This window comes from Sebastes fasciatus, chromosome 14 (assembly GCF_043250625.1).
Source record: "Sebastes fasciatus isolate fSebFas1 chromosome 14, fSebFas1.pri, whole genome shotgun sequence".
Taxonomy (NCBI): domain Eukaryota; kingdom Metazoa; phylum Chordata; class Actinopteri; order Perciformes; family Sebastidae; genus Sebastes; species Sebastes fasciatus.
This window is the reverse complement of record NC_133808.1, coordinates 12,270,637-12,295,620: the sequence shown is the minus strand read 5'-3', so window position 1 is coordinate 12,295,620 and position 24,984 is coordinate 12,270,637. Positions and strand designations below refer to the sequence as shown.

The window sequence follows — 24,984 nt, the reverse complement described above, 5'->3', positions numbered from 1 at the left end:
GTGAGACTTGGAGTTGTATTTATTCACAATTCTTCTCTTATTTAATTTTATTTAAGGTGGGGGTGTATGGATAACTGCTTTGACCCTTGCTCCCCCCCTTCCCCAGTCGTGCACCACCATCGCGGTGCGCACATCCTGTTGCTGGAGGCCGCGCACAAAGGAGCGAGGAGGAGGTTTGAAAAGAGGTTTGTTAAAAGAGGAGTAACTGATGGGGGCTGACAGGGAGAGTAAACAGGGGCCACCGGGGTCCCAGTGTCACTGGAGAGGCTAATCCACTACATCCATCTAAATCCACTACATCCATCTAAATCCACTCCACAATGAGAGGAACATATAATCATAATAATAATTCATTAATAATCCAGATCGATCCTTAAATCTACACCATGACAACTGGTCCCTTTTTTATTTATTTATTTTTGTAATCAATTTACTTCATCAGATTTAATGCCATTGTGGATTTGTGACGTATATTAATTTAGACCTATTTTAATATATGCTTTTAAAAAAAGATGTATTTTGTTAAATTTTGAAATAACAAATATGCCAAATTATATTGGCTTGTATTACTCATCTGGTTTGGTCAATAAAATATGAATCCTTGCTTTTAAATTCAGAAATAAATATATAGGCTACATACTTTTTATGAATTTGACTTGTCATGTGATAAGTATTAATATTGAGTGTTATTTCCATTTCTTTATTATAAGAAGAAGTCAGTGTTGTTTTTCTTTATTTTAGTTGGTTTATTTGTTTTGTGGTGTGATGGCTTCACTGGTCCTCTTGTTGCTCTCCAGGCGTCATCATTATATTGTCATCTTCCTCAGGCCTTTAAGCCACATGGCTGGAAAACGTTTATTGACCATTGTGATATCCCGTTAACCCTATTACAACACAGACTCATGGATCTGTCCGAGTGATCCCGCTCCCTTAGGCCCTAAACACAGAGCTACATCAAGCTTAAGCTCCAATTAAAATAAAAAAAAAAAAACAGCAAAGAATGATAGAATGATTAAATCGTTAGTCTCGCCGCGGGAAGTGGTATTTCGTTTTCCCTTTCAATTAGAGGTTGATTGGGCTTTTCAGAGGAGGTCAGCTGTGAAATCTGGATTAGATATGCGCGCAGGACTCGGAGACACATAGACCGGTTTTCCATCTCACGGTTTACAAAACGGGCTGCTGGGTGTTAAATAATGGACTTATGGTGTAAAAAAAAAAAAAAAAAAAGTCCACTGAAAATGACAACAGCAGATTTTACACGTGGCCTTTCTTTTCCATCTTTACGCAGAGACACACAGACCTGCAGGACTCATCCACCGCCGCCAGCAGACGGCGGTACCGGCGCTTTGCCCCGGTAATCTCACGTCATTATATGGCTATCCATCCATCCTCAGGGGCTTCTCCTCTTTTAGACCAACAGCTTCTTTTTTTTTTACCAAATCTCTTTCACATCATCTTCTGCGTTGAGTGTGTGTAATTTCTCCTCCTGACACCTACTATTACTACATACCTTAATTATACCTGGAGGGAGAGAGCGAGAGAGAGAGAGAGAAAGAGAGAGGCATGGTCTGAAAAATGGATTTTGATTCCTGATGTTGAATTGGTTTTGGGCAGACTGTAGTGTAATTCCAGTGCTGGCAAATACAGTTGGGCCCAGGTTTTTCTAGGACTCACAATAATCCGTTAAAGATAGGAGGAAATGTTCTGACTTTCAAGCACAAATATAGAAAGTGGAGAGTAAAAAATAATTGCAACCCAAACTTTTATTGAAGCCTGCATGTGGATTTAAAAAGCTGCTTGATATGGAAGCTATATTTTACACAAATAAAACAAGCTATTCTTTTGAAAATATGTTGAGATATGTTTGACTCATGGTAATAACACACTGCATCATCACTGCTAACAAATCTTAGTTATTTTTGTTTAGCTGAAGTCTCTGAGAGCGTGTTTGGAAATTTCAAATGCGCTTGTGCTATTTGTGGGATTGACCCTCCTTTTCTGCCTCCTCCTCCTCCTCCTCCTCCTCCTCCTCCTCCGGTGTGTTCTTCCTCTATGGTCCTCTAGTCACCTGACCAAACGCCATGCAAATCACTCTGCTGCTAGAGCCCCATTGGCCTGCTTGTGGCTCATTTAACCGAGCTGTCAGTGCGCATCATATGGCCGCCCAGCTTTAACCAACTTCTCCAACTCCGACAAGGGAAAAGTGGCTCTCCAATGCGCATTCTTCTATCTTCTATCACAGTGGATGTGAACCAAACCCAAGGCGACGACGACAGGGGTTGAAAATACTGGTTGGAGAAACATTTTATATCCACTTTTCGGATTAATTTTCATCTTGAATCGTTTTGGGGGTTAGAATAATAAGTTTGTGTGCGCACCTGATCTCGTGCGCGCCTATAGATTTGAAATTGACTTTTTTTTTCTCTGTTGGTGGCAAAAGTTTAAAACAACAGCTTGAATGTATAGCATGATGATGGAGACTGACCTTCATTCCCCCGGCCCCCAAACGAACACGACCACGGGGCAAACGGGTCCAAACGGCGGCTCCAAAGCGAACCAGGAGCGCGTGAAGAGACCCATGAACGCCTTCATGGTGTGGTCCAGAGGCCAACGCAGAAAGATGGCACAAGAAAACCCCAAAATGCACAACTCTGAAATCAGCAAGCGACTGGGCGCCGAGTGGAAAGTGATGTCCGAGGCTGAGAAGCGCCCTTTCATCGACGAGGCGAAACGGTTGCGCGCCATGCACATGAAGGAGCATCCGGATTACAAGTACAGACCGAGACGGAAGACCAAGACGCTGCTGAAAAAGGACAAATATTCCCTCGCCGGTGGACTTCTTTCTGGGCCCAGTAGTGGTGGTGTTGGTTTAGGGGTCGGAATGGGTTCACCTGGGCAAAGGTTAGAGAGCCCCGGAGGTCACGGAGGCTCCGCGAGCTCCGGCTACGCGCACATGAACGGCTGGGCGAACGGTGCGTACTCCGGTCAGGTGGCTGCAGCAGCGGCGGCAGCGGCGATGATGCAGGAGGCTCAGCTCGCCTACAGCCAGCACCCTGGCTCTGGACATCACCACCACCACCATGCACACCACCACCACGCACACAACCCGCAGCCCATGCACCGCTACGACATGACTGCGCTGCAGTACAGCCCCATCTCGAACTCTCAGAGCTACATGAACGCGTCTCCGTCCGGCTACGGAGGAGGGTTAACCTACACACAGCAGCACTCCTCCGGCGTGTCCTCCTCCTCCTCCTCGGTGGCCGCTGCCATGGGCACGTTAGGGTCGCTGGTGAAGTCGGAGCCGAGTGTAAGCCCTCCCGTCAGCAGCACACACTCACGGGGTCCTTGCCCCGGAGACTTGAGAGAGATGATAAGCATGTATTTACCGACCGGAGAGCCGGGAGACCCGTCAATGCAGAGTAGACTCCATGCCTTGCCGCAGCATTACCAGAGCGCCTCGGCAGCTGGAGTGAACGGGACGGTCCCTCTAACACACATTTAAAAAAAACTCACAGAATAATTGAAAAAACTTGCAAAACGAACACATAACCAAATATTTACCTCTTTTCTAAAAAAAAAATAACCCCCGGTACCCGAGAAACTACCTGCATTTTTTTGTACAGAATGTTTATGATATTGTAAAATGAAGGGTAAATAATAGTTTTCTTTTTGAATAGCCACCAGTGGAGTTATATATAATGATGCTGAGATATTGTGCTATATCATCTTTTTGTCCATTACTTCACAGTCTTAGTTGAAGGGTTATACGCCAGGTTCACATTTGGGGTGGTATTTGGTTCAATTGTCTCATTTTTTGGGGGGGGGAGTGGGGGGGTTCTTGTAAGTTATTGATAACGTGTCATAATCTTAAGAAAGTGCTTTAAAAGATATGGGAGAAAATCACGTTCTTTAAAAACATTTGTGTTCATTTTTGCAGAAGAAAAGCCTGTGTCTTAATTCTTGGGAAAATCATCTCTTTTTATTGTAACACTCTTAATTATTGTAAATTGTGAATAATTTTAATATTTTCAAAGGATGACGGGCAACTGCTGTTGTAATTTAAAGTGCTTTTCTGCTAAGTGAAAAGCCCTGATACTGCAATGAAGAAGAATTGAATAAATTTCACCAGATGTTGCTTTGATTCTTAAGACAACGGTCTTAGATTGATTATTTTTCACAATGTTCTCACAAGGGTTGTTTTCACGTTTTAGGACACAAGAATATCACCGAGCCTCTCCTCTCTCTCGAAAAAAATAAAAAAATAGCCACCTGTTTAAATTTTGACACCAGAGATCCCACGAGCTTTTAAATAGCCTAATTGTTTGTGCGTAATTGTGCGTAAAAGCTGCAGTCTGTAGGCCTCCGAGGAAACCATTTTGGTAGAATGATGATGTTTCATGGGCTAAACTCTTTAATTACAGATGTTTTAAAAAGCTTTTTATTGTGGCAGGCCAAACTATATTCAAGATGAATATTTAAGGAAGATGATGGGCCACATTTTCCTTTTAATATAAAAATGATTCCTTACACATGACATTATATTTTCTGAACGAATCTGCTTATATCAGAGTACGTGAAGGCCTCATATGAAAAACCACCTGTTAGTGTTATTAATGAAACCTCCTCATTTGTAAACAGGAATAAGAGGTTTTACTTAAATTATGCATAACAATTAACTATAACTTCCTCCCTTGTAATTGCTTATGAGCTGTGGCATTATTTATTGTAGCAGTATGTATTTATTTATAGCAAATTTAAGCAGCAGAAATGGTTTTATCAATTTTTTATTTGAACCAATTGATATTCATTTTATTGATTAGATTATTTATTAGATTGCTATTTTTTCTAACGAATTACAAAGTTGTTTGACTTTCATTTCTTGGTTAGATCACATCAGATTTTAAATAACGAAATGTTCTTTAAAGAAATGTAACAACCTATCAATATAACTCATTTGCTATGATGTTGACTTTTTAAAAAATGGGTTTATATATAAGATTTAAAAAAATATGAATATCAATTTATACATCAAATTATTAAAATAGATTCATATCTTTTTGATGCACTAAGAGACATTTGATGTAATTTTACTGATTCTGTTTTGAACTCGACGTAAATCATAAGACTCGGGCGGGAAAAAGTAAATAACAGTAATATATAATGAACACTTTAGTGATAAAAGGATTGATCTAAAAGAATAAATAATAATAATAATAATTAAAGACTCGATTTTCAGTGATCTTTCACCTGAACTGGTTTATTTTACATCCACTGTTCTCTGGACATTATTAAATCATCCACTTCATCTGTCTTTTGGCATTTAATTGTTTATACTTGAGAGAAAAAAAAATACATGAACTGAAATATGATATAGCTTAATTAATATATTGATAGATCACCACGTAGCTATTAACATATTGATAGCTACGTGGTGATCAACAACACAACAGATCACAAACATCTTAATATCTTTAGCTGTTTGTTTATCTTGCGATCAAATGAAGTGTGTTCAAAGATGATAAATGTAATAACTATTATTTTATCCTTATTGCATGGTCCCATCATCTTTTAGTTTAGCTGTGAGGCAGGAAAGTAAAGGGAACCGGGGAAACTACACGAGGCACAAACGGTGATTTGAACAATAAACTCATGTTTTATTATAACCACTGCAAGAGACATGGAGGAATAAACCATCTGTCATTGTAAAGGAAGAAGAAAATCTTTAATGCCACATATATGCCCAAATGTAAAACTCAGTTGCACAAAGCAGAGCATGAAATAATCCAAGATTCAATGCGTAATATCCAAAACACGCGTTGACCCAAAACCAAACCAAAGATCCAGCCTAAACTGTTGCACAAACTGGACTTCAACTTTCCCAATGGCCAAAAGCACGCTCGTGACAATGATGGGGTTACTGATGACTCATCAGAATTTCACAATTGTAGATGTTTGAGATTTGACATGAGTTACCTTTTGTACAAAAAGCACCTTCATTGCGGATTAGAAGTGTTTAAGGAAAAAAAGAGATGTCATTCAGATTATTAATCCTGTTAAAATAATGAAAAATTGATCTTGAAAAAATGACGTAATTTTTTGACAGCTGGTTTTTGACGTGTACATCTTTTTTAATCGCCCTGTAGGCCTCATAATATGTAGATACAGGGCTAATAGCCATACACATGCAAATGAGGAAGGGAATTTATGCCTATTTAGGCATTTTTTTAAAAATCAATTAATCTGAAATACATAGTTAAAGGGGCCTATTTCACACTGATGAAGACTTTGCATGGCATGTCAATTAAACCTGTTATAGGCCTCATAGTAAAAAAGCGTGTAACTGTCTGGCTGCGCGTTAATCTATTGAAAGAAATCAGAGGAACAATGTCTTGGAAATTATAGTTTCAATTCCAAAAAAAACACAAATAAAACAGTCTATATGGAGACATCTCTACAAGCTCAGCGCGCATGCATGGCCTCGTGTGTTTTTGCATCTGTTTCCATCTTATCTGTTGATGTGAAGAGATGCGGATTAACAGTGAAAGCATGGAGAGGCGGAGCGCGTCACGGCGCATCGCCAGGCTAAAAAGAGGAGCGTTCTGGCAAATTTAACCCGAATAAATTACACCTTGAGGTGGAAAAGAGGGGTAAGTGTAGGGTGTAGTGGCAGAAATGTGTGTGTGTATGTGTTTGTGTGTGCGTGTGTTTAGCTGACCGGCCAATAAATCTCTCCACCGTGCGCTCCTCTTATCTTGTAGCCACCGATATATTCCGTGCTATAGGAGGCCATCAGCTCCAGCGCACACTACTGGCTGCTCGTAAAGCCCCGATCCCTTGCACTCCCTGTCCTAAATGGGGATAATTAGCGTCACTTTATCACGCCTCTGCATATTTTCTCCCCCCTTTTCCTAAAAAAAAAAAAAATTACCCAAGCAGGCTGCTCTCTGTCACAGAAGATTATGGAGACAGATTGCACAGAGCGAATGTGCCCGCACGAGATTAGCGCGGAATAGAGAAAGCAACTGGGCCAATGAATTCCTCGGAAGGGGCCTTATCGTGCAATTACACGTTGACATGTTTAACAATCTTGCTGCCTCTTAATCCTGCAGTGCTGCTCTATCTACCCACAGCTAACCACCATACAGCTATATAGCACGGCACACACAGACAACCTAATGCACCGAAACACAGCAGCACAAATGTGTCCCGAAAAGTTTATGAGAAAAAATTTGATTCATTTTCACAACTTTGTCCAGCAATTCAAAAACCTTCTTTTTTTTATTTTCTTTTTTTTTTATTTTTCAGATTTCTCCGTTGTTGGAATAGCATCTGCACTGGAACTTTTTGACAAGAGGTGAGATATGAAAATAAAATGGACACAAAAATGATATTTTGGTTTATTGTTGCCCCCTATAAATCATTGTTTCACTTTAATCGAAAAGTGACAAAAAAACCAAGAAAATATGTGTGTGCCATGTCTATCCAGATTAAGAAACCAACGTTGTTAGGAGGAGGCTTGTGAACAGCAGTCTCCCAATGTCAAAGTCAGACGCTTTGTATGAGTTTCAGAGTCAAAGTTGTGTGTTTAAAATACCAAAACATCCATCCAAAGCTCCTATGACTTCTTAGGAAGGTTACACACCCTGGATTGGAAAAATATTGACAGTCAGTGAAATTCAGCAGCTAAACATATTAAGCAAAGTATATCAGATATAAACTCATAAACAGGTTTATAACCTACTGGTAAGAGTGGGATTTATTTTACCTAACTGTACTGACATTCCCTGCTTAAACCACATTTAAATGTTACATGTGATGCTATACCTTAAATGCATCTAGAGTTTATTTTTTTTTATAATAATTTTGCTGTACTTGTGACACATTTTCTTAGTATTTAGTTTGTTGACAGAATCACCTCATTTCCAGCTGACAGACGTCTGCTGTCAGAGCAACGTTCCAACTCGAAAAGGGACAAAAACACAAGAAAATATGTGTGTGCCAAGTCTATCCAGATTGGCGATTTTACGCACAAAAAGTGTCCGTTTTGTTAGTTAAACGTAGACTTTCCCATCTCTCTGCCCAACACACACACACACACACACACACGCACACACATACACACACACACACACACACACACACACACACACTCACACACACACACACGCTCCCCCCCCCCCCCCCTCCTGCCTGGTGTTACCCCGTATATCTGGGTCTGTGTGGGAGTGATTGTGGAGCTCCACTGGAGGAATTTGGCAGCGGCCCTGGTTTGGAGAGCCGCCCCACGCTGAGCTCCATTCAGCGGCCAGCGCGCTGTGAGGTTGGGAAGTTTCAGTCAGCCGTACAACTCAATGGCCCCCACAAAGGCGATTACAAGCCCCAGCGCATTCCTGTAGGGACCTGGGAGCGGCGCAGGTGCGAGGGGGTCCGGGGGTAACCCCGTCAGAGAAGTGATAAAAACGGGACACAAAACCAGCCACTCCACAGGAACCGGGGAGTTTTGGGGAGGAAGGAGGAGAAAGGAAAGAATAAGTTTGAAGAAGATGGAAGTTTTGGGGGGTTTGGGGTGGGGGGGTGCAGCATACTGAGTGGCCTCACTGTCCATCACTGAATGAAAGGATCTCTATCAGGATTTTTACTGAGGTCATGAGTCCCCCCAGCACAGCCCCATCCATCCATGAAAATTTGCCTAAATATCTCTATTTGAAAACACAGAGGAATTCACATTTTATTAATTGATTTAAGTCCCCTTTTCTGTAAACTTTATTATGGTCTAAATGTTTCAAAGCTTTCTGCCAGGTATGTAATTCTGGTGAAAAATACTTGGTAATCCTTTTTTAATACGCTATATGTTTTTATTTTAAGACATTTAGTCGATAAAGTATTATAATTAGGGCTGTCAATCAATTAAAATAGTTATTAATTAAGTAAGTAAGTAATTAATTGCACATTTTTATCTGTTCATACTGTACCTTTAAAGAGAGATTTGTCAAGTATTTAATACTCTTAACATGGAAGTTGGCAAATATGCTTGCTCTATGCAAATGTATATATTTATTATTTGAAATCAATTAACAACACAAAACAATGACAAATATTGTCCAGAAACCCTCACAGGTACTGCATTTAGCAAAAAAAATATGCTCAAATCATAACATGGCAAACTGCAGCCCAACAGGCAACAACAGCTGTCAGTGTTTCAGTGTGCTGACTTGACTATGATTTGCCCCAAACTGCATGTGATTATCATAAAGTGGGCATAGTACCCATAGAGCCCATTTTCATTGACATATCTTGAGGTCAGAGGTCAAGGTCCATGACAGTTTTTCCTCGCCAAAATTCAGCATAAGTTTGGAGCGTTATTTAACCTCCTTCCTGACAAGCTTGTATGACATGGTTGGTACCAGTGGATCCCTCAGGTTTTCTAGTTTCATATGATGCCAGTATCTTCACTAGCTTTAAAACTGATCTTGCTACAACCTAAAAACCGTAAGTACGTTAATGTGTTAAAGAAATTAGTGGCATTACCGCATTAACTTTGACAGCCATAATTATAATCTCAAAAACCCAACATGTAGACTGCTGTATGTCTAATCATAGTGTAAACTCCTCCTGTCATTAAACCCTTAATTAATTAATCAATAAATGTATTAATTAAGCCCAACATTTGGGGGGATTTGGGGGCTGACCTCGGTGTCTACAGCCCAGCCCCCAATATGGAACTGAAAACTGCTCTGAAAAACATCAGCCTTTATTCTATGCAAGTGAAATAAGTCCAAGCTATACATCATCCATTATGCTCACATTCACACCTACAAACAATTTACCTACACCAACAATTAACCTAACCTGCATGTCTTTAGACTGTGGGAGAAAACCCACGCTAACACGGGGAGAACATGCAAACTCTACACAGAAGGGCCCCAAGCCGGATTCAAACCTGCGACCCTCTAGCTGTGAGGCAATAGTGCTAACCACTGCACCACCGTGCAGCCCCCAAGCTATACAGCTGATGTAAATTTACTCTCACATAAAGGCACTTTGTGAAGAAGACTATGAAACTCTTCCCATTCCTGCTTTGAAATAACTTAACAGGGTCAGTCAGTTTGTTTAAAGGGGACATATCATGCTCATTTTCAGGTTCATATTAGTATTTGGGGTTTCTACTAGAACATTAGTACACATTATTGTGTTATAATATACCTGTATATTGTACATTTAACTTTAAAATGTACAAAATAGTTATTGTCAATTTGGTGCACTTAAGAGGCTGGATCTATAAAGAACTTTGTGCGAGATGGGGTCCGGTTTTCAAGACGGGTCGGGTGGGTTGCCTACATCGCCGCAGACCCCTGACGCACTTGATGACAGTTCGCCTCGGTTGACAGTCGTGTCGGGTCCTTCCCCGTTGGGAGAGAGGGCACATCGAGCACTGAAGTGGCGATGTGCGGGCCAGGGTTACTGTAAAGCTCTCTGCCAGAGCCGCAGGTCACCTTCACCCCGGGCCTTTCCAAGCCAGCACCAAGGAGAGGTCCCATGAGTGGATCCCCCCCCCCACAGCGGTGAGTGGCTGTCCCCAACCTACCGAGCTGTATCCCCCGGGCAGACTGTGTGGACCCCACCCGCTGAGAAGTGTAAAACTATTTTCGGTTCATCATGAAATTGTGGCAGAGACTACCTAGACTGTGGCGGGCTGGATGTCAGATCAGTTTGATTTCATTTGAATTAGGCTATACAGTCGTTGATTATGATTGGATAAAGATCCATCATGTTAGACGCCATAGACATTGTCGCCAACGTTCTATGACCGTAATACCATAACACCTGAAAATGGGGGGACAAAAAGTCTTGTCCTCCCCTATTCCAGCGCCAGTGGTTACACGTCATGCCTCTTTTGCCTCAGGAATGCTGGCATGCTATCTAAAATCACACACCGGGGCAGCTTTATGCCGGCTGTAATGGCCGACCTTCTCTAAGACAGTATTGCGAAATTTCTGTTTAAAAAGGCTTAAGTTAGGGACTAGCTGTGAACATCGTGGATTTTAGCAGAGCCAGATGTTTCCCTCAGGCGATAGGCAACAGTTGGCTAAACTGTTGGCAGACTTTATAAGGTGATAATGTGTATGGATTGACTTGCTTTTGGAGCCAGCCTCAAGTGGCCATTCGATCTGCAGTTTTTGGCACTTCCGCGTTGGCTTTATTTTGCAGTCTCGGAGGTTGCCGCTTGGCCTATAAGGAGGCCTGCCTGTTAAGTTGCCCTCCTTATATGTTGTACCCATAAATTATCTGATAACATACAAGAGCCCAGGCCGTTGGGGTGAAGACCATCCCTCCCAAAGAAAAATCGGCTGTTCCAGAAATCAACAAAGTCAACAAACATTACATTGTGGACTCTACAGGTTTACTGCATTCAGGTGTGGAAACTAAGAGTTCAGCTAAATTGAGCCATGCCCATAAGGGAGTCGAGGAGATTACTGAAGTCAGGTTTTAGTATTACCGAGCTCATGCTGGGAATATCATTGCCTCCGACATGGACGATAATGTCCCAAGCAAAGGGTTGCTTCAGAGTGCTACGATGCTGGGAATCTCGTCCATGATATCAGTCACCTTAGTGACTGGAAAGCAAAATGTCGCCACTAATTTAAGGTGGACCAGCTATTCTCATTTTAGTGACAAGCCGCTCCACTGAGTTGCAGCGGCTGAGTCAAGTGCGAGACCTAGTGGTAAAATTCACAATACCGGCCCGGTGTTGTGGCTTAATATCAAACGTTTGAACATTTTTACATCGGCCCAACTCCACTGCGGAGGAGCTGAGGACGGAAGCAGCATTGCCCGTAAATGACACCAAAACATAGCAGCATTCTGTTCATTTGGTTATGGCGCTGTGAAAAAAATGCTTACGTGTGATTTAGAGACATGTTTTGCTAGCAACAGGAGTGAATGGAGAGTGAAAAAAAAGCATAAAAACGTAATCCGCTAACGGAAGCACAGGAGCAATTGATCACGATTTTCACCTTTGAGTTGGACATACTGTATATCACGGCTAGTTAGCGACACAACCCAAAGTTCAGTATTGCATTAACTGTGATTAGAGGTTAGTGCGTACCAGAACTTTATCCAGCGATATATCTCTGTCAATTTTTACTGTTAATGAAAAGTGAAATGCACCGATGGAAAGCTAAAGATGTTCTATAGATGTTTTGGTTGTCATTCTATCATGAGGGCAAGGAGGTGAAGGTTGCCCCTGAAGTGACCATGCTCCTTTTTTCAGTTTTTTGCATTTGTCTCTGGTTAAAAGCTTTTAAAAAGCTCCCTTAAAAAATAAAGAGGGAAATAAATACATGTCTGTGATCTTCTGACATCTGATCTAAGCAGCTTGAACACACCTTGGAATTGGAATAAAATCATTTTTCTGCAATAAATAACAGTACTTAGTGCGTATTTGGTGGCCATTTTGAAAAATGACAGTGCCCCAATATCTATATCTTTTCATAACATATGAACCTATGTCTGTGCCAAATTTGTTGCTTTTATCGGAAAATGTACAATTGTTATGCTTAACTGCCCCGCTAAATATGTCAGTGTTGTGTTTTGCAACTTGTTCCACTACCCCCAAGTGGCCAAAAAAAATATTGATGCACCTTTAAGTTTAAGCAACTAAATCTTCTTTGTTAAAATTAGGTGAAGATCCCTTTGTAAAAGAAACCAACGTTGTTAGGAGGAAGCTTAACAGCAGTCTCCCAATGTCAGAGTCAGACTCTTTGTATGAGTTTCAGAGTCAAAGTTGTGTGTTTAAAATACCAAAACATCCATCCAAAGCTCCTATGACTTATCGAGGCATAGGAAGGTTACACTCACTGGATTGGAAAAATATTGCCAGTCAGTGAAATTCAGCAGCTAAACATATTAAGCAAAGTATATCAGTATAAAAACTCATAAACAGGTTACCTAAGAGTGGGATTACTTTTACGTAACTGTACTGACATTCCTGCTAAAACCACATTTAAATGTTACATGTGATGCTACCTTAAATGCATCAAGAGTTTATTCAAAATATTTTTTTAATAATTTTTCTGTACTTGTAGCACATTTCCTTAGTATTTAGTTTGCCCTTGTTGACAGAAATACCTAATTTCCAGCTGACAGACGTCTGCTGTCAGTGCAACGTCGGAGACTCAATTAACACCAAAACACCAACAAATTGCTTTGCACTGCTTCATTTGAATGAAATGCCCACTTGTTTGCACCTCTCCTCCCGCCTGTGTGCCGTGTGCCACCTCTGTATCCAACAGAAAAATACCAAACCGCATCTTAAGGGCAGCAAAAATCAGCTTGTGGTAGTGCTACTTGCTCTAGTTGTAGCGCTGCTATTAAATTCCTGCTGACATCTGAGGAGAGCAGGACAAATATATGTGATAAGCCTGCAGCCCCCAGTTTGAGAAGTGCACAATGATCCACTGTGTTTAAATGATGTGGGTGCGACAAAATAACCCCACTCTCCTCCACACACATCAGACTGCATGGTGGCTTATAACTAACTATGATAAGTTTATACAGGAGATACATTAATCTTTTGCATCGTGGCCTCCTTCCAATCTCTCTGGAAAAATGGTGTTTTATTATTTTTTTCCAATATTAATTGTGATATGATGTGATACAGAATTATTTGAATTAACAGATTGATGTTATATAAACAGCTTAGATATATTGGTGCTAGGGCTGTCAAAGTTAACACGATGATAACGCGATTTTTAAGTTTTAGCAGGCTCAGTTTTGAAGCTAGAGTGACGATATTGGCATCATATGAAACTAGAAAACCTAATGAATACCAACCATGTCATACTAGCTTGTCAAGAAGGAGGTTAAATGACCCTCCAAACTTACGCTGAATTTTGGTGAGGAAAAACTGTCATGGCCATTTTCCAAAGGGGTCTCTTGACCTCTGACCTCAAGATATGTGAATGAAAATGGGTTCTATGGGTACCCACGAGTCTCCCCTTTACGGACATGCCCACTTTATGATAATCACATGCAGTTTGGGGCAAGTCATAGTCAAGTCAGCACACTGACACACTGTCAGCTGTTGTTGCCTGTTGGGCTGCAGTTTGCTATGTTGTTAATTGATTTCCAATAATACATATTTACATACATTTGCATAAAGCAAGCATTAAAACAAGCAACCATTTAAGGTACATTTTAAACAGATCAAAAATGTGTGATTCATTTGTGATTAATCACAATTAAAAAATCGATTGACGGCCCTGATTGTTTCTATTTTTACTAGTTTTATTGCAGCATCCAAGAGAGTCAGCAACTGCATAATAACAATGGGTCTGTAGATGTATTTGTAGATTACTGTGTTGCAAAATAAAACTGGCAACATAAGCAGAATGACGTGATCGAACTTTCTTTATCTCCACAAACACAAACTCGGTTGCAGAAGCACACCATCTGGCTTTGGCTGCAGATTTTTTTGTGCCATGCTTTCAGGTCTTGCCGCTCTGCACTATCCACACAACAATAATACTGTCACCGTAACAACCAACCACAATCGGCATTTTATTTTGGACAAGTCAAAAGACCACGGCAAACAGTTCAATGTCCGTTCTGTTTCTATGAATATACTTTCTCAAGAAGAAGTCTCACAATTTGGTGTGCCAATTTGTCCATGCCCCCCTGTGATTACAACTGTATTAGTGGTGCAAGACCAGTAATGTGATTGCCTAAGAGGATGATGATTATTCACCATATCCTTCAATTTATATTCCACTTTACCCAGCCCTTTATACCCCGTATACAGCACTGCAGCTCCTAGCAGGTGTGCTTGGAAAACCGGTGTTCATTATAACTTGGATTTTTTACTTCTGGCCATCAGTTCTACAGTATTAACATTGTACTCACCAAAGTAATCGCTGAGATCTCAGAGTGCAGCTACGTCGCTAAAAATAGGTCCAACAGGGCAAGAAACACTAGCAGCCAGACAATCAGACGAGACCCCAAGGACGAGTAATCAGTGCATCTACAGCGAGCGTACCTCTCATTCCCCACCGGAGTATCATAGACAAGGTGTAATGGATGCAGAGATGAGTCTCATGTACTGTAGACTACCTTGTTAGGTTCACATAAATGTATAATATGAGACATGAAAATGTAAATGAACAAAGAAGTCTTTCGTATGAAGACATAGCACTTTGAATGTCTCTCCAAACACTTAAATCAAAAGAAGAGTTACAGGAGCGTGGATCTTTTAAAGTTAAACTCCATTTTGTCACAGTCTCCAGGTATCTTTTTCAGGTCAGACAAACTTTGATACCAGTGTCCCAATCATCTGATGCAAACAGAACAACAAGGAAGGGTCACACAATATGTTTTAAGGATCCTCTACAATCCTCCCGTTTTGTCTACTTGAAGGAAGGATCTTTGGCCCATGTTCGTTTCTTTTTTTCTCTTTCAACACAAGTGGTTCCACAAAGAGTTTCTTTCATGGAGACAAACAAACTTTGACAGCACAGGTCGGACTATTACAGGTGCCCAGGAGCCAAAGAGGGAATTTAGAATAAAATGTTAAAGCAGCAGTAGGCGAGATAGGAGCAAATATGATTAAAAAAAAGTTATTTTATAAAAACGGTCACTATATCCTGATGGAAGTGCATGAGACATACAATCTGAAAAAAATCATGTTCCTCTGTGTCCTCCGGTGCTCTTAATGTCATCTGCAAGATTTCAAAGGCCGGAGGAAAACAACCAATCAGAGCCGAGCTAGAGCCTGCCGTCTCTGAGCAGCTGTCAATCAGTTTGTGAAAGAGTTGTGAGGAGTTGAGGAAATACCAAGCACCGCCCACCAGCTGGATTCATATTTGATCAGCGCTGCTAGTTTGACCGTTTGATCGGAGTTTGCGAGTGATTGACAGCTGCCTCCGTTGAATGAACAGCCAATAGGAACGCTCTCTCTCTCTCTCTGAAATGACCTGTGATTGGCCAAAGTCTTCTGTCACAGGCTAGATTTTCTAAAGCCTGAAAACAGAGCCATGAGGAGGGGCAGAAGTCTAGTTTTCTCTCAGAACACTTGAATTACAATATGCTGAAAGGTTATTATGGGTTTGCTTTAATGAAGAGAAGTGACTTCCTGTTCCTCACTTAATAGACCCTAGCTCAATTCAGATACTTCTGTTACAGTGTTACATGTACACAGTGCACACTATGTGCTTGCGTAGGTTGGGAATTTCGACAGGGTAGTGTTGTCTCAAATTGCACACGGCTTTTGTGCCACGGATATCACGCCGTATCGACAGTAATTCCATTCAAACGGGTAAATTAACCCAATAATGGCTTCTATCTGACTATAGTGGTACTTAGTGGAAAGAAAACACATTTATAACTTAAATTTGTATAGTTTGGTGTTCGCGGTTTTAATCGCCACTGCTGCAGCTTCCTCGCCCGCCATTTTCACAAGTTTTCAAATGAGTTGGTGGCCCCTCCCCTTCTGCTACGTAGCAAAGATGGTGACCGTTGAGGGTGAGAAGTGTCCAGCGTTCCACCCTCAACGTTTTGACCGTTTTGAGTACAACAGCCGGGTACTTAGAGTGCACTTCATTTTGCCATACTTCTCAGTGTGAATGCATTTATGCACTCAAAATAGCAAGTGTAAGTACGGAAGTACGCAATTACAGTAACAGAATATTGATTTATATTCAATCAGCGCTGCCTAGTTTAACCGTTTGATTGAAGTTCACGAGTGATTGACAGCTGCTAAGAGACGGCAAGGCTCCAGCTCGGCTCTGATTGGTTGTTTTCCTCCAGTCTGTGAAATCTTGCAGATGCCATTAGGAGCACCGGAGGACACCAAGACAAGTGATTTTTTTCAGATTAACCTGTCTCATGTCCTACTGTCAGGATATAGTAATCGTTTTATAAAAATAACTTTTTTATAATCATATTTGCTCCATCTTGCCTACTGCTGCTTTAATAGATACAGTGTTATATTGTCAAGTATTTTAATCTGACTAACTCTGTAATCCTACATCTCTCTTGATAGCCCGGTCGCACGAAAAGGCGTATGAATGACACGATAATGCGAAAGGTATTTAGCGTGCGATAAGAACGCCTTTCTTGCTTTTGGCGTGTCATTTGCACACCATGTAGTCTGTACTGACTGCAATGTAAACGCAGCTTTGTAAATATGCTACGCTCGTAGAATAAAAAGCGAGAAAGACCGTTAATGGTGGGTGGGAGGCGATGCAGATGGTGATTAGTGATATTTGTGACGTGTTTTCCGTACTTATGTTAGGTTGTTTCCGTACATATTTTATTTAGTTTCCGTACTTATTTGAAGCCTAACCATGACATTTTTCCTCAACCTAACTAAGGGTTTTTTGTTGCCTAAGCCTAAATGCGGACGTTATTATAGTTTTGTTGTATGGCGTACAAATGACACGCAAAAAGCCTAAAATACGTCCTCATGACACGTGGAATGTCTGTGTAATGTCGTGCTATTTATGTGCCTTCCTGTGAAACCGGGTTGATCCTGATGACGTAACCTGTTGCAAGATGTTAACAGGGGAATCTATCCCATCTCTACCATCCATTAGCATTGTCACTGTGAGCATGTTAGCCTGCTGACGTTAGCATTTTGCACAAAGCATCGCTGTGCCAAAGTATCTGTAGACTTTTAGTTTTGTTCTTATAACTACACGTTACAAATAGCTCACTGTTTGACTGACAGCCTCTTGCTCTCACTGATTCTCACTAACTCGACAGTTTACTCAATAGAGGATGGCGAACGACGCACCTGCAGTGTTTCTCTATCACTGGCGCGCACACATGCGTACCCACCAGATGCTGTAAAGGATTTCTGCTCCTCTGTGGCAGGTGATAATTCTCCGTGCGGTAGAGAATGAGGTTAATGTGGGGTCAAAGAGTTCAAATAAGAAACAGCAGTTTTATGGTGCCTGCTGCACGCTGATAGCCGTTTGAACCAGCTGACCTTTGAACCCAGCGGGGTCAAGTGATCAACAAACCGGCTCGTTTAGATAGGTCAGATTGGAACAAGTGAAAGATGTGTATGTCACAGCAATATGTCCGAGAGGAGCAGATAAATAGTTTTTAATGATTATAACCCTATTCAATTTGTTTCCAGAGCCATTAGATTGTTGTCAGCTATCAGACTGTTTAAGGTGTGGGATAAATTTCAGTAATTTTAATTGATAACCTGTTGGCTATTAAGTATTCAGTTGACTCAACCATGTATGCGTGTGTATTTATCTATTTATGAATACATACATGTACATATTGTACACTGTATGTATTCTTTATATTATAAACCTACAAACTACAGGGTTGCTCTGTTCTTCTGTGTCTTTATTTATTGGCTTTTGACATTTGATATCCCCACAAATCAATATCCTCTCTTTGTCCATCTCCCTCTTTCTCTGTCTGTCTCTCTCTTCCAGCAAACTGTCCATCATGGCTATCACCAGTGGACATGGATCACTGTGGGGCCTGTGATTAACAGATAGCACCTCGTCTCCTCTGCTGGCAGGCCATCATTACGACGAGCACTAGAAGATAGGTGCTGTGGGCGAAAAGACCTTTAGGAAAATGTCAGCGACAGTCAGAGCCCCAAATTTCCTCCATTCACTCTCTTTCCCATGTGATGCTACCTACTCTAAACCCCTTAATTACGCAACCCCTTCCTCCTATTGCCCAATGTTTTGTATCTAAGTGCAGTGTCTGATTTCAGAGCATGTGGAGGTTTTATTTTATCTTTTTATCTTCTGCGGCTTACCTAAAAATCAGTTAAAAAAACAGCAACAAAAAAAAAAAAATTCCAGCCCTGTATTTCACCCATCTCAATAAAAATAACAACAACAAAAAAACAGCTCCCCTTTCCCATTCCCTTTCACTGGAGCCAGCTTCACTGTCTTAATACTCTTAGTCCCTCAGTTGGCATGTTTTCCAAGAACCCGCTGCATTTTCAGATTTGTAAAATCCGTCAAAATGCCTGTAATGAATATTTCTACAGCCTTGAGTGTATTTAATGTGCTGTGTGACCAGCCCAATGAGAAACATGTACTGATCTGGCACTAGGGACCAGAGCATCAGTAGACTGTGTGGTAAACAGTAAGAAACATTTAATTTGATCATTTAAAAACAAACCTTTTATCAAGAGAAGAAGAGGAATTAAACATTCTAGGGCTGACCTGCATGCTTCAAAGCTTCGACCGTTGCCATAGTAATCAACCTCCAAATCAGTATTTGAATGCTTTGTTTCTTTTATATATATATAAATATATATATAAAAGTATGTAATAATAATGTATAAATCCCCAAATAGCCAATGAAATAAGGAATAATCCCACAACATTATTAATTATTCATATTCAACATTCATTATTATTAGTTATTCTCAGACAGTCTATTATGAATAGAGGTGTGTGTGTGTACAGTAGTGCGGCAACGGCACTGTCCCGAAGCTTCGAAGCCCAAAAAATGGTATTTGGGACACCTCTATATTATTCATATATATCATATATCTCATCTTAGGTGTCAATTAACATCTTTCCAGTGCATGAAGCGACATGTCATGTATATTTCTATTTTAAATTTTCAAACTACTATTAGTGCAGTTTTCTTAATGGGTTAATCGTCATCTTGTGAGACAGGTCTTTGTTATACACTTACATTGTAAAGACTGTTTTATTGTAGCTTTTGCTGGAAAAAAAAAGAGATTACATATTAAATAAAATCTTGCATCTTATTGCTGCCTAAGAATAAAATATTGTGCTTCCCGTTTTTTCTTGCACATTCAATTTGGGAGGTAAATTAACACTTCAAAGTGAGAAGTTATGGAAAAGTTTGAACGTTTAAACTATGTGTTAATTTCAAGGCTTAAATGCGCCCTCAATTATTTTACCATTGCCCCTAAGTAATTGATTTTAGGTAGAGAGAAAGCGAGGGGCAGGGGTGTGATCTGTGTTGATGTATTAAAACGGCAAAAGCCAACAAATGAAAAATAACTAACGGCATAATTGCTATGAGCGTTGTAACCTTGCTTTATTGATTTTTTTTTTTTTCATCAAGGCATTTGGCTAACATCAATGTTAGGCCCATAATAACACAAGTTGTTTCAGCGCTTTCTGTGATCGTTTATATTTTGTTCCCTCGCTCAGCCTCTCGGTCTATCGCTGACTCGTTCAGGTGTGTGCAGCCAACCGCACAAAGACAAACACTTGTGAGACTCGAGTCCGGCGGTGTGTTGTGTGTGCAGACACAGACAGAACGTGCACAGGGACTAGATAATGAGCATCTCAGGTGACTACATGCAGTGATTACCAGGTTGCTGCTGTTATAGGAACTATATCACATAAACATACACTCCCACTCTGTGCACACCCACACACACACACATCTAGACGCGTACACACACACACACACACACACACTCTTGAGAGATCCTTGGTTATCACACCCTTCCAGATTGTTCTGAACTACTTATGGAAAACACACACACACACACACACACACACATCTCAAGATGTGGCCACTCTTGCCAATATGAGCCCAGTGTTAAGAACAGTTGTTGTCGTCGTGTTTTTTTTTAGCATCTCTAAATTCCTAGCGTTGCTAAGGTGCTTTGGGAGGGGATTAACAGAGGCTGGCGCCGATGAGCAAGCCTCGCAGATTTCCAACCAGCAGGAAAAAGACAAAGAACGAGGGGAAAGAAGGAGGAAAAACAGCAGAGGGTTAGACAACAGGGAAATGGCAGTAACAGCTTGTGTAAACATGATGACTTGAGAGAGGTAAAGAGGTAGAAATGAAGCAACGGAAAGTGAGACTAAATAATAAGTATCCTAAAGAGGAGGCCTCAACTTTCACACATACGACGCAGAAGAGACTTTCTCTCTGTCCTCTTCTTTTCCTCCTCAATCTACAAAATGTTTCTTTACCCCGTCTCTCTACATATCTCCTCACTCTCTTTTCAGGCGCTCCCTCCTCTCCTCTCTATTTCTTCCTATCTCTTTATTTCCCCCCAAGGGCAGTAGTTTCAGATCCAGACACTTTTGTCTCTCTTTCTCCTCTGTCACAACTTCAAACAGCGCCGGCGTTCAGGTCATACTGCTGTGCCCGGAGCATCGGTGACTGTGCCGTCTCAGGTGAACGTCTCCCAGCGTGTCCTTGATGACACTCTCTCCCTTTCTCCCATCTCGCTGCTTTTAATTAGTGTAGTGAGGCAGCGGAGGCTGCAAAGACAGCTGAGCCACGTTTACCAATTATCAACCTGCGCGGATGTGCCTCTGCGATGGCAATGCTTTTAATATTTCTGCAGTTGAGAAAAAAAAAAACACTGACTGACTTGATTTTCACTAAATCCCTGGATATATGCTCAGGGAAGAAATCAGAATGTGTTTTTCTAAGAGTGAAATCTCTATAAGCAAAAGAAGGCGCACCAAAGGGAGGGAGGTCCACATGCTTTTCTTTGAATCCTCTCCTCAGGCTCGGCGTCTCAGGTAGAGTGTAACTGGATGCGGCCTGTTTGTGGAATACAAGGCACTTGACCAAGGGCCAGCACTGCTCCTCCCTCCCCTCCCATGCCCTTCCTCCCCTCTCCTTCCCCTACCTAGGTCAGGTTACCCTCAGCCCCCCACCTCCACCTCCTCCTCTCCTTGAGTGGTGGCAGGTAGTGTGTTTTGCGGCCGCATCGGTGTCTGCGGATGTTGAAAAGCATGTGTCTGTATGTTTGTACTCTACCCAGACAGGTGTTTGTGACTCCGTTTGGGCTCGGCAGCTGGGCCCCTGTAACTGTGCCCGTCTCGGGGCCGCGCTGGCTAATGTGACTGGGTTGGCCGAGGCGCGGAGGCGGCTGTCTTTCAACCACTGATCCCTCAGAACTACTCATCTGATCAGGCTGGATCCGCGCTTCACGGCTGCCGGGGTCACACAACCCAACCCCGGGGTCAACCAGCTAATTACAGACCCCTGTGTCCTCCGTCTCTGTCACCACCGGGGAGATGGGGAAGGTGGGGTGTGGAGGGAAGAAGCCCGAGAGGGAACAAAAAGAGAGAATATTGACTTGGACATCAAAAGGTCAACAGCGAGTATAACCAAGCTGCACTCATTTCCCCCCTTTCAGTTCACTGTGAACAGAGCAAAGAGCGTGAGGCTCTGGTTTGCAGCATCTTGGTCGCACCCTTCCCAGCCCTCAGGCAGAGATAGAAGCTTAGACCCATGGGACCCGAGCTGCGTCAGTGTATGTGGATTTATGTATCAGCCTGACGCTAACTTCGCATGCAAGGGCTGTGCCAGTTTCTGTGCCTTTGTCTCTAAGATTTACTGTAGCAGGAAAGCCCGATACATCGCCCCTATCGTGACTCCACTCTGCTTTTTTTAAGACACAGATACTCCAAGTGTTGAGCGTGATTTCCTGTAGCATGAACTTTGGCTGTGACCATTGACTGAACTGGGATTTGAAGGATGCTACACGCTGGTACCAGTTATAAAGCGAACACACATACACGCACAAAATATGTAGCAAACCATCATTATATTCTATTAGGCTGCAGGTTCATTAATCACAAATGCGAGGGCTACTCAGCCAACGTAGGAAATTAATAAAAAAAGGGGACATTAATCACATGCATGAACAGCAGTAGTTACACCTGTGACAATGCCATCTGATTTAAACGTGTTACTCCAGACTGTGTTAATGATGCCACCCAGGGCCAGGAAAAGCAACCTCTCTGCGTTCACTGAAACAATAATGCACTAACTATGAAGCAATTTTCTTACATGTAGTCATGGGGGTATGCTGATGCACGTTGCACAGGGGTCAGTGGGTGTTGCAGCAATTACCAGGTGCAGCTCTTTCCTCACAGCTTGACCACTGGGTTTTTCACTCTGACTGTTGAAATGTCTGTTGAAATTATATTAGTCATACTTCTTTTTTTCTCTCTCAACCATTTCACCTTGACAAATATCAGTTGGAGACAAAAAATAAGTTGCTGCTAGAGAGGTTTGATTTGCAGCGATGGAAGAGTGGAGCTAACGTAAATGTACATGTGGTGTTTAGAAATAGTAACATTGTATATATGTGTGAGAGATAGATAGTGGAATAGAGGAAAGCCTCAAGCAAACCCCACATGTGTGGTTACACTGCCCTCTCTTGAATGCACTGCGGTGCATCCCGGTGATGTGCTGCAGCAGTGCAAAATGTAGAAAAGAGATTTCAAATTAATCAGGAATCCAACACAACTGATGGTAATGTTGAATGAGACAGATTGAATGAACATTTAAGGACAAATGATAATGTCATAGGGAATGCTGCACAACAAAATACAATTCTAATTGACGTTGTAAGGCAGTAATACTGCTACATTGATTCATCCACGCATACATTCCTCCTTTTGTCCCCCAATTGCAGAATCTTATGTCTTGTTCCACTCACAAAAAACGAAAAAAAAGTGCCTCATAAGAAAGAAATCCTTTAATTTCCTTAGAAATTAAAAATTAATTTAATTGATTTACTTAAATTTCCCTTAAATTTAATTTTCCTGATACTGCTCTAATCTATTGTAGATGAAAGATGGTAGTTATTATATTATGCAAATACACTTATCTTATCTACACACTTATCTTTAATTTTATTAATTTTAAAATGTATTAATTTATTAATTCAATACCAACAATCCACTAAAATGCACAGATATTTCAGGCTGTGTAAGCGTCAGCCTGTGTGTGATGGTATTAATGATCATAAAGACATCAACTCCATCCATTAATGATATATTATAGGGCTATTAGCTGCTGGAGTATTTACATTACACTTCAAAATAAATCTTCAACTCAAAGCACGAGACCGAATTAAATATTTGAATTTAACAAAGAAAGAGTAAAACCTGTTCCAACAAAGAAAGAAATAGTTGAGAAGACCTGTGTTTTCAGTTCTTTCAGAAAGGCCAAATTCCCAAGTATCTATTCATTTAAATCTTTCTGAGGTTGGAGAATAAAACCTGCTAATAAAAGCAAAAAGAAAGTGAAGTTCAAGTAGATGTGTGAAGTGTTTTTATTTAGTGTCACATCAAGAACAGCATAAGATGACCTTTAGCTTTATTCAGTTAAGTTTTGAATGAAATAGTAGGTCTATTTACTTGTTTACTGCTAGTGGTAATAATGAAACGGTTACATACTGTACAGACAGTAGCTGTAATATCGCTTAGCAGTCCCATGATGAATTCTTGTCTTCTGTTGAGCCTTTTTTAGCTTGAAAGCTTGAGCTTGAGCTTGAAAAACCAAACAGACAGGATGTTTTTTGATCTCCTCTCTCATGGCTGAGTTAGTGCCGTGGCTCAGGCTGCTGTCTGGTCCAACAGCACCGTTCTCTGACCCCTTGCAGCCTGACAGGCAGCTCTGATAAACTCATATCACACATGACGGGGAAACCGAAGACCTGGCCTAATTAGCAGGCGGGGACAACAAAGATGGAGGGAGAGAAAGGAGGGAGAGAAGATTGAAAATCAAAACGAGGAAGACTTTATTAACAGAGCTGGTGACCCCTGGTTATTTATTCATGGGATTACTAAAGAGGACTTTGGAACAGAGTGCCCTGCCAAGTTCCCAACAACCATGTTGCTGTTTTGCTCCTGGTAGGGTTGCTAAGCATCACCCTCTTCTGTTCGTTCCCTCTCTCTCTCCTTCTCTGCCTCACATACAAACACATGCATGCACTTGACACCTTCCTCAGTAGACTTACCTGTCCAGGTATTCCAGTAATCCAGGCCAAGCCTTGTCAGGTGGAAGAAAGTCTATCCCAGGGTGGAGACATGGGGGGGAAGAGGAGGAGGAGGAGGAGGAGGGGGGAGTTGCAGTAAGTCTAGCCGGTGGTGGGGTGGAGGAGGGAGGCAGAGGACCAGAGACAGGGGGCAGGTAAAGGGGATCGTATTCAGGCTCCTGGGGACAGGAGGCTTGGCGTGGCACCGCACTGCCCAC

The 24,984-nt window shown here is 41.5% G+C and overlaps 1 protein-coding gene across 5 annotated transcripts in view; it reads left to right on the top strand.

Annotated features, from left to right (window-relative positions):
• Nucleotides 1-19,771, top strand: part of sox1a (SRY-box transcription factor 1a) — a 98,976-nt gene extending 79,205 nt beyond the window's left edge. For 3 of the 5 annotated variants that reach the window (XM_074658864.1, XM_074658865.1, XM_074658863.1), the window contains exons 2-3: nucleotides 1,289-1,354; nucleotides 2,065-3,805. In XM_074658864.1, coding sequence (XP_074514965.1) covers nucleotides 2,459-3,505 — 1,047 coding nt within the window. In that variant the 5' untranslated portion in view covers nucleotides 1,289-1,354; nucleotides 2,065-2,458 and the 3' untranslated portion in view covers nucleotides 3,506-3,805. Of the gene's footprint in view, nucleotides 1-1,288; nucleotides 1,355-2,064; nucleotides 3,806-7,308; nucleotides 7,358-18,452 lie in introns of those variants that run through there. The other 2 variants (XM_074658868.1, XM_074658867.1) reach the window with 2 other exon arrangements.
• Nucleotides 19,772-24,984: the final 5,213 nt, after the last annotated feature.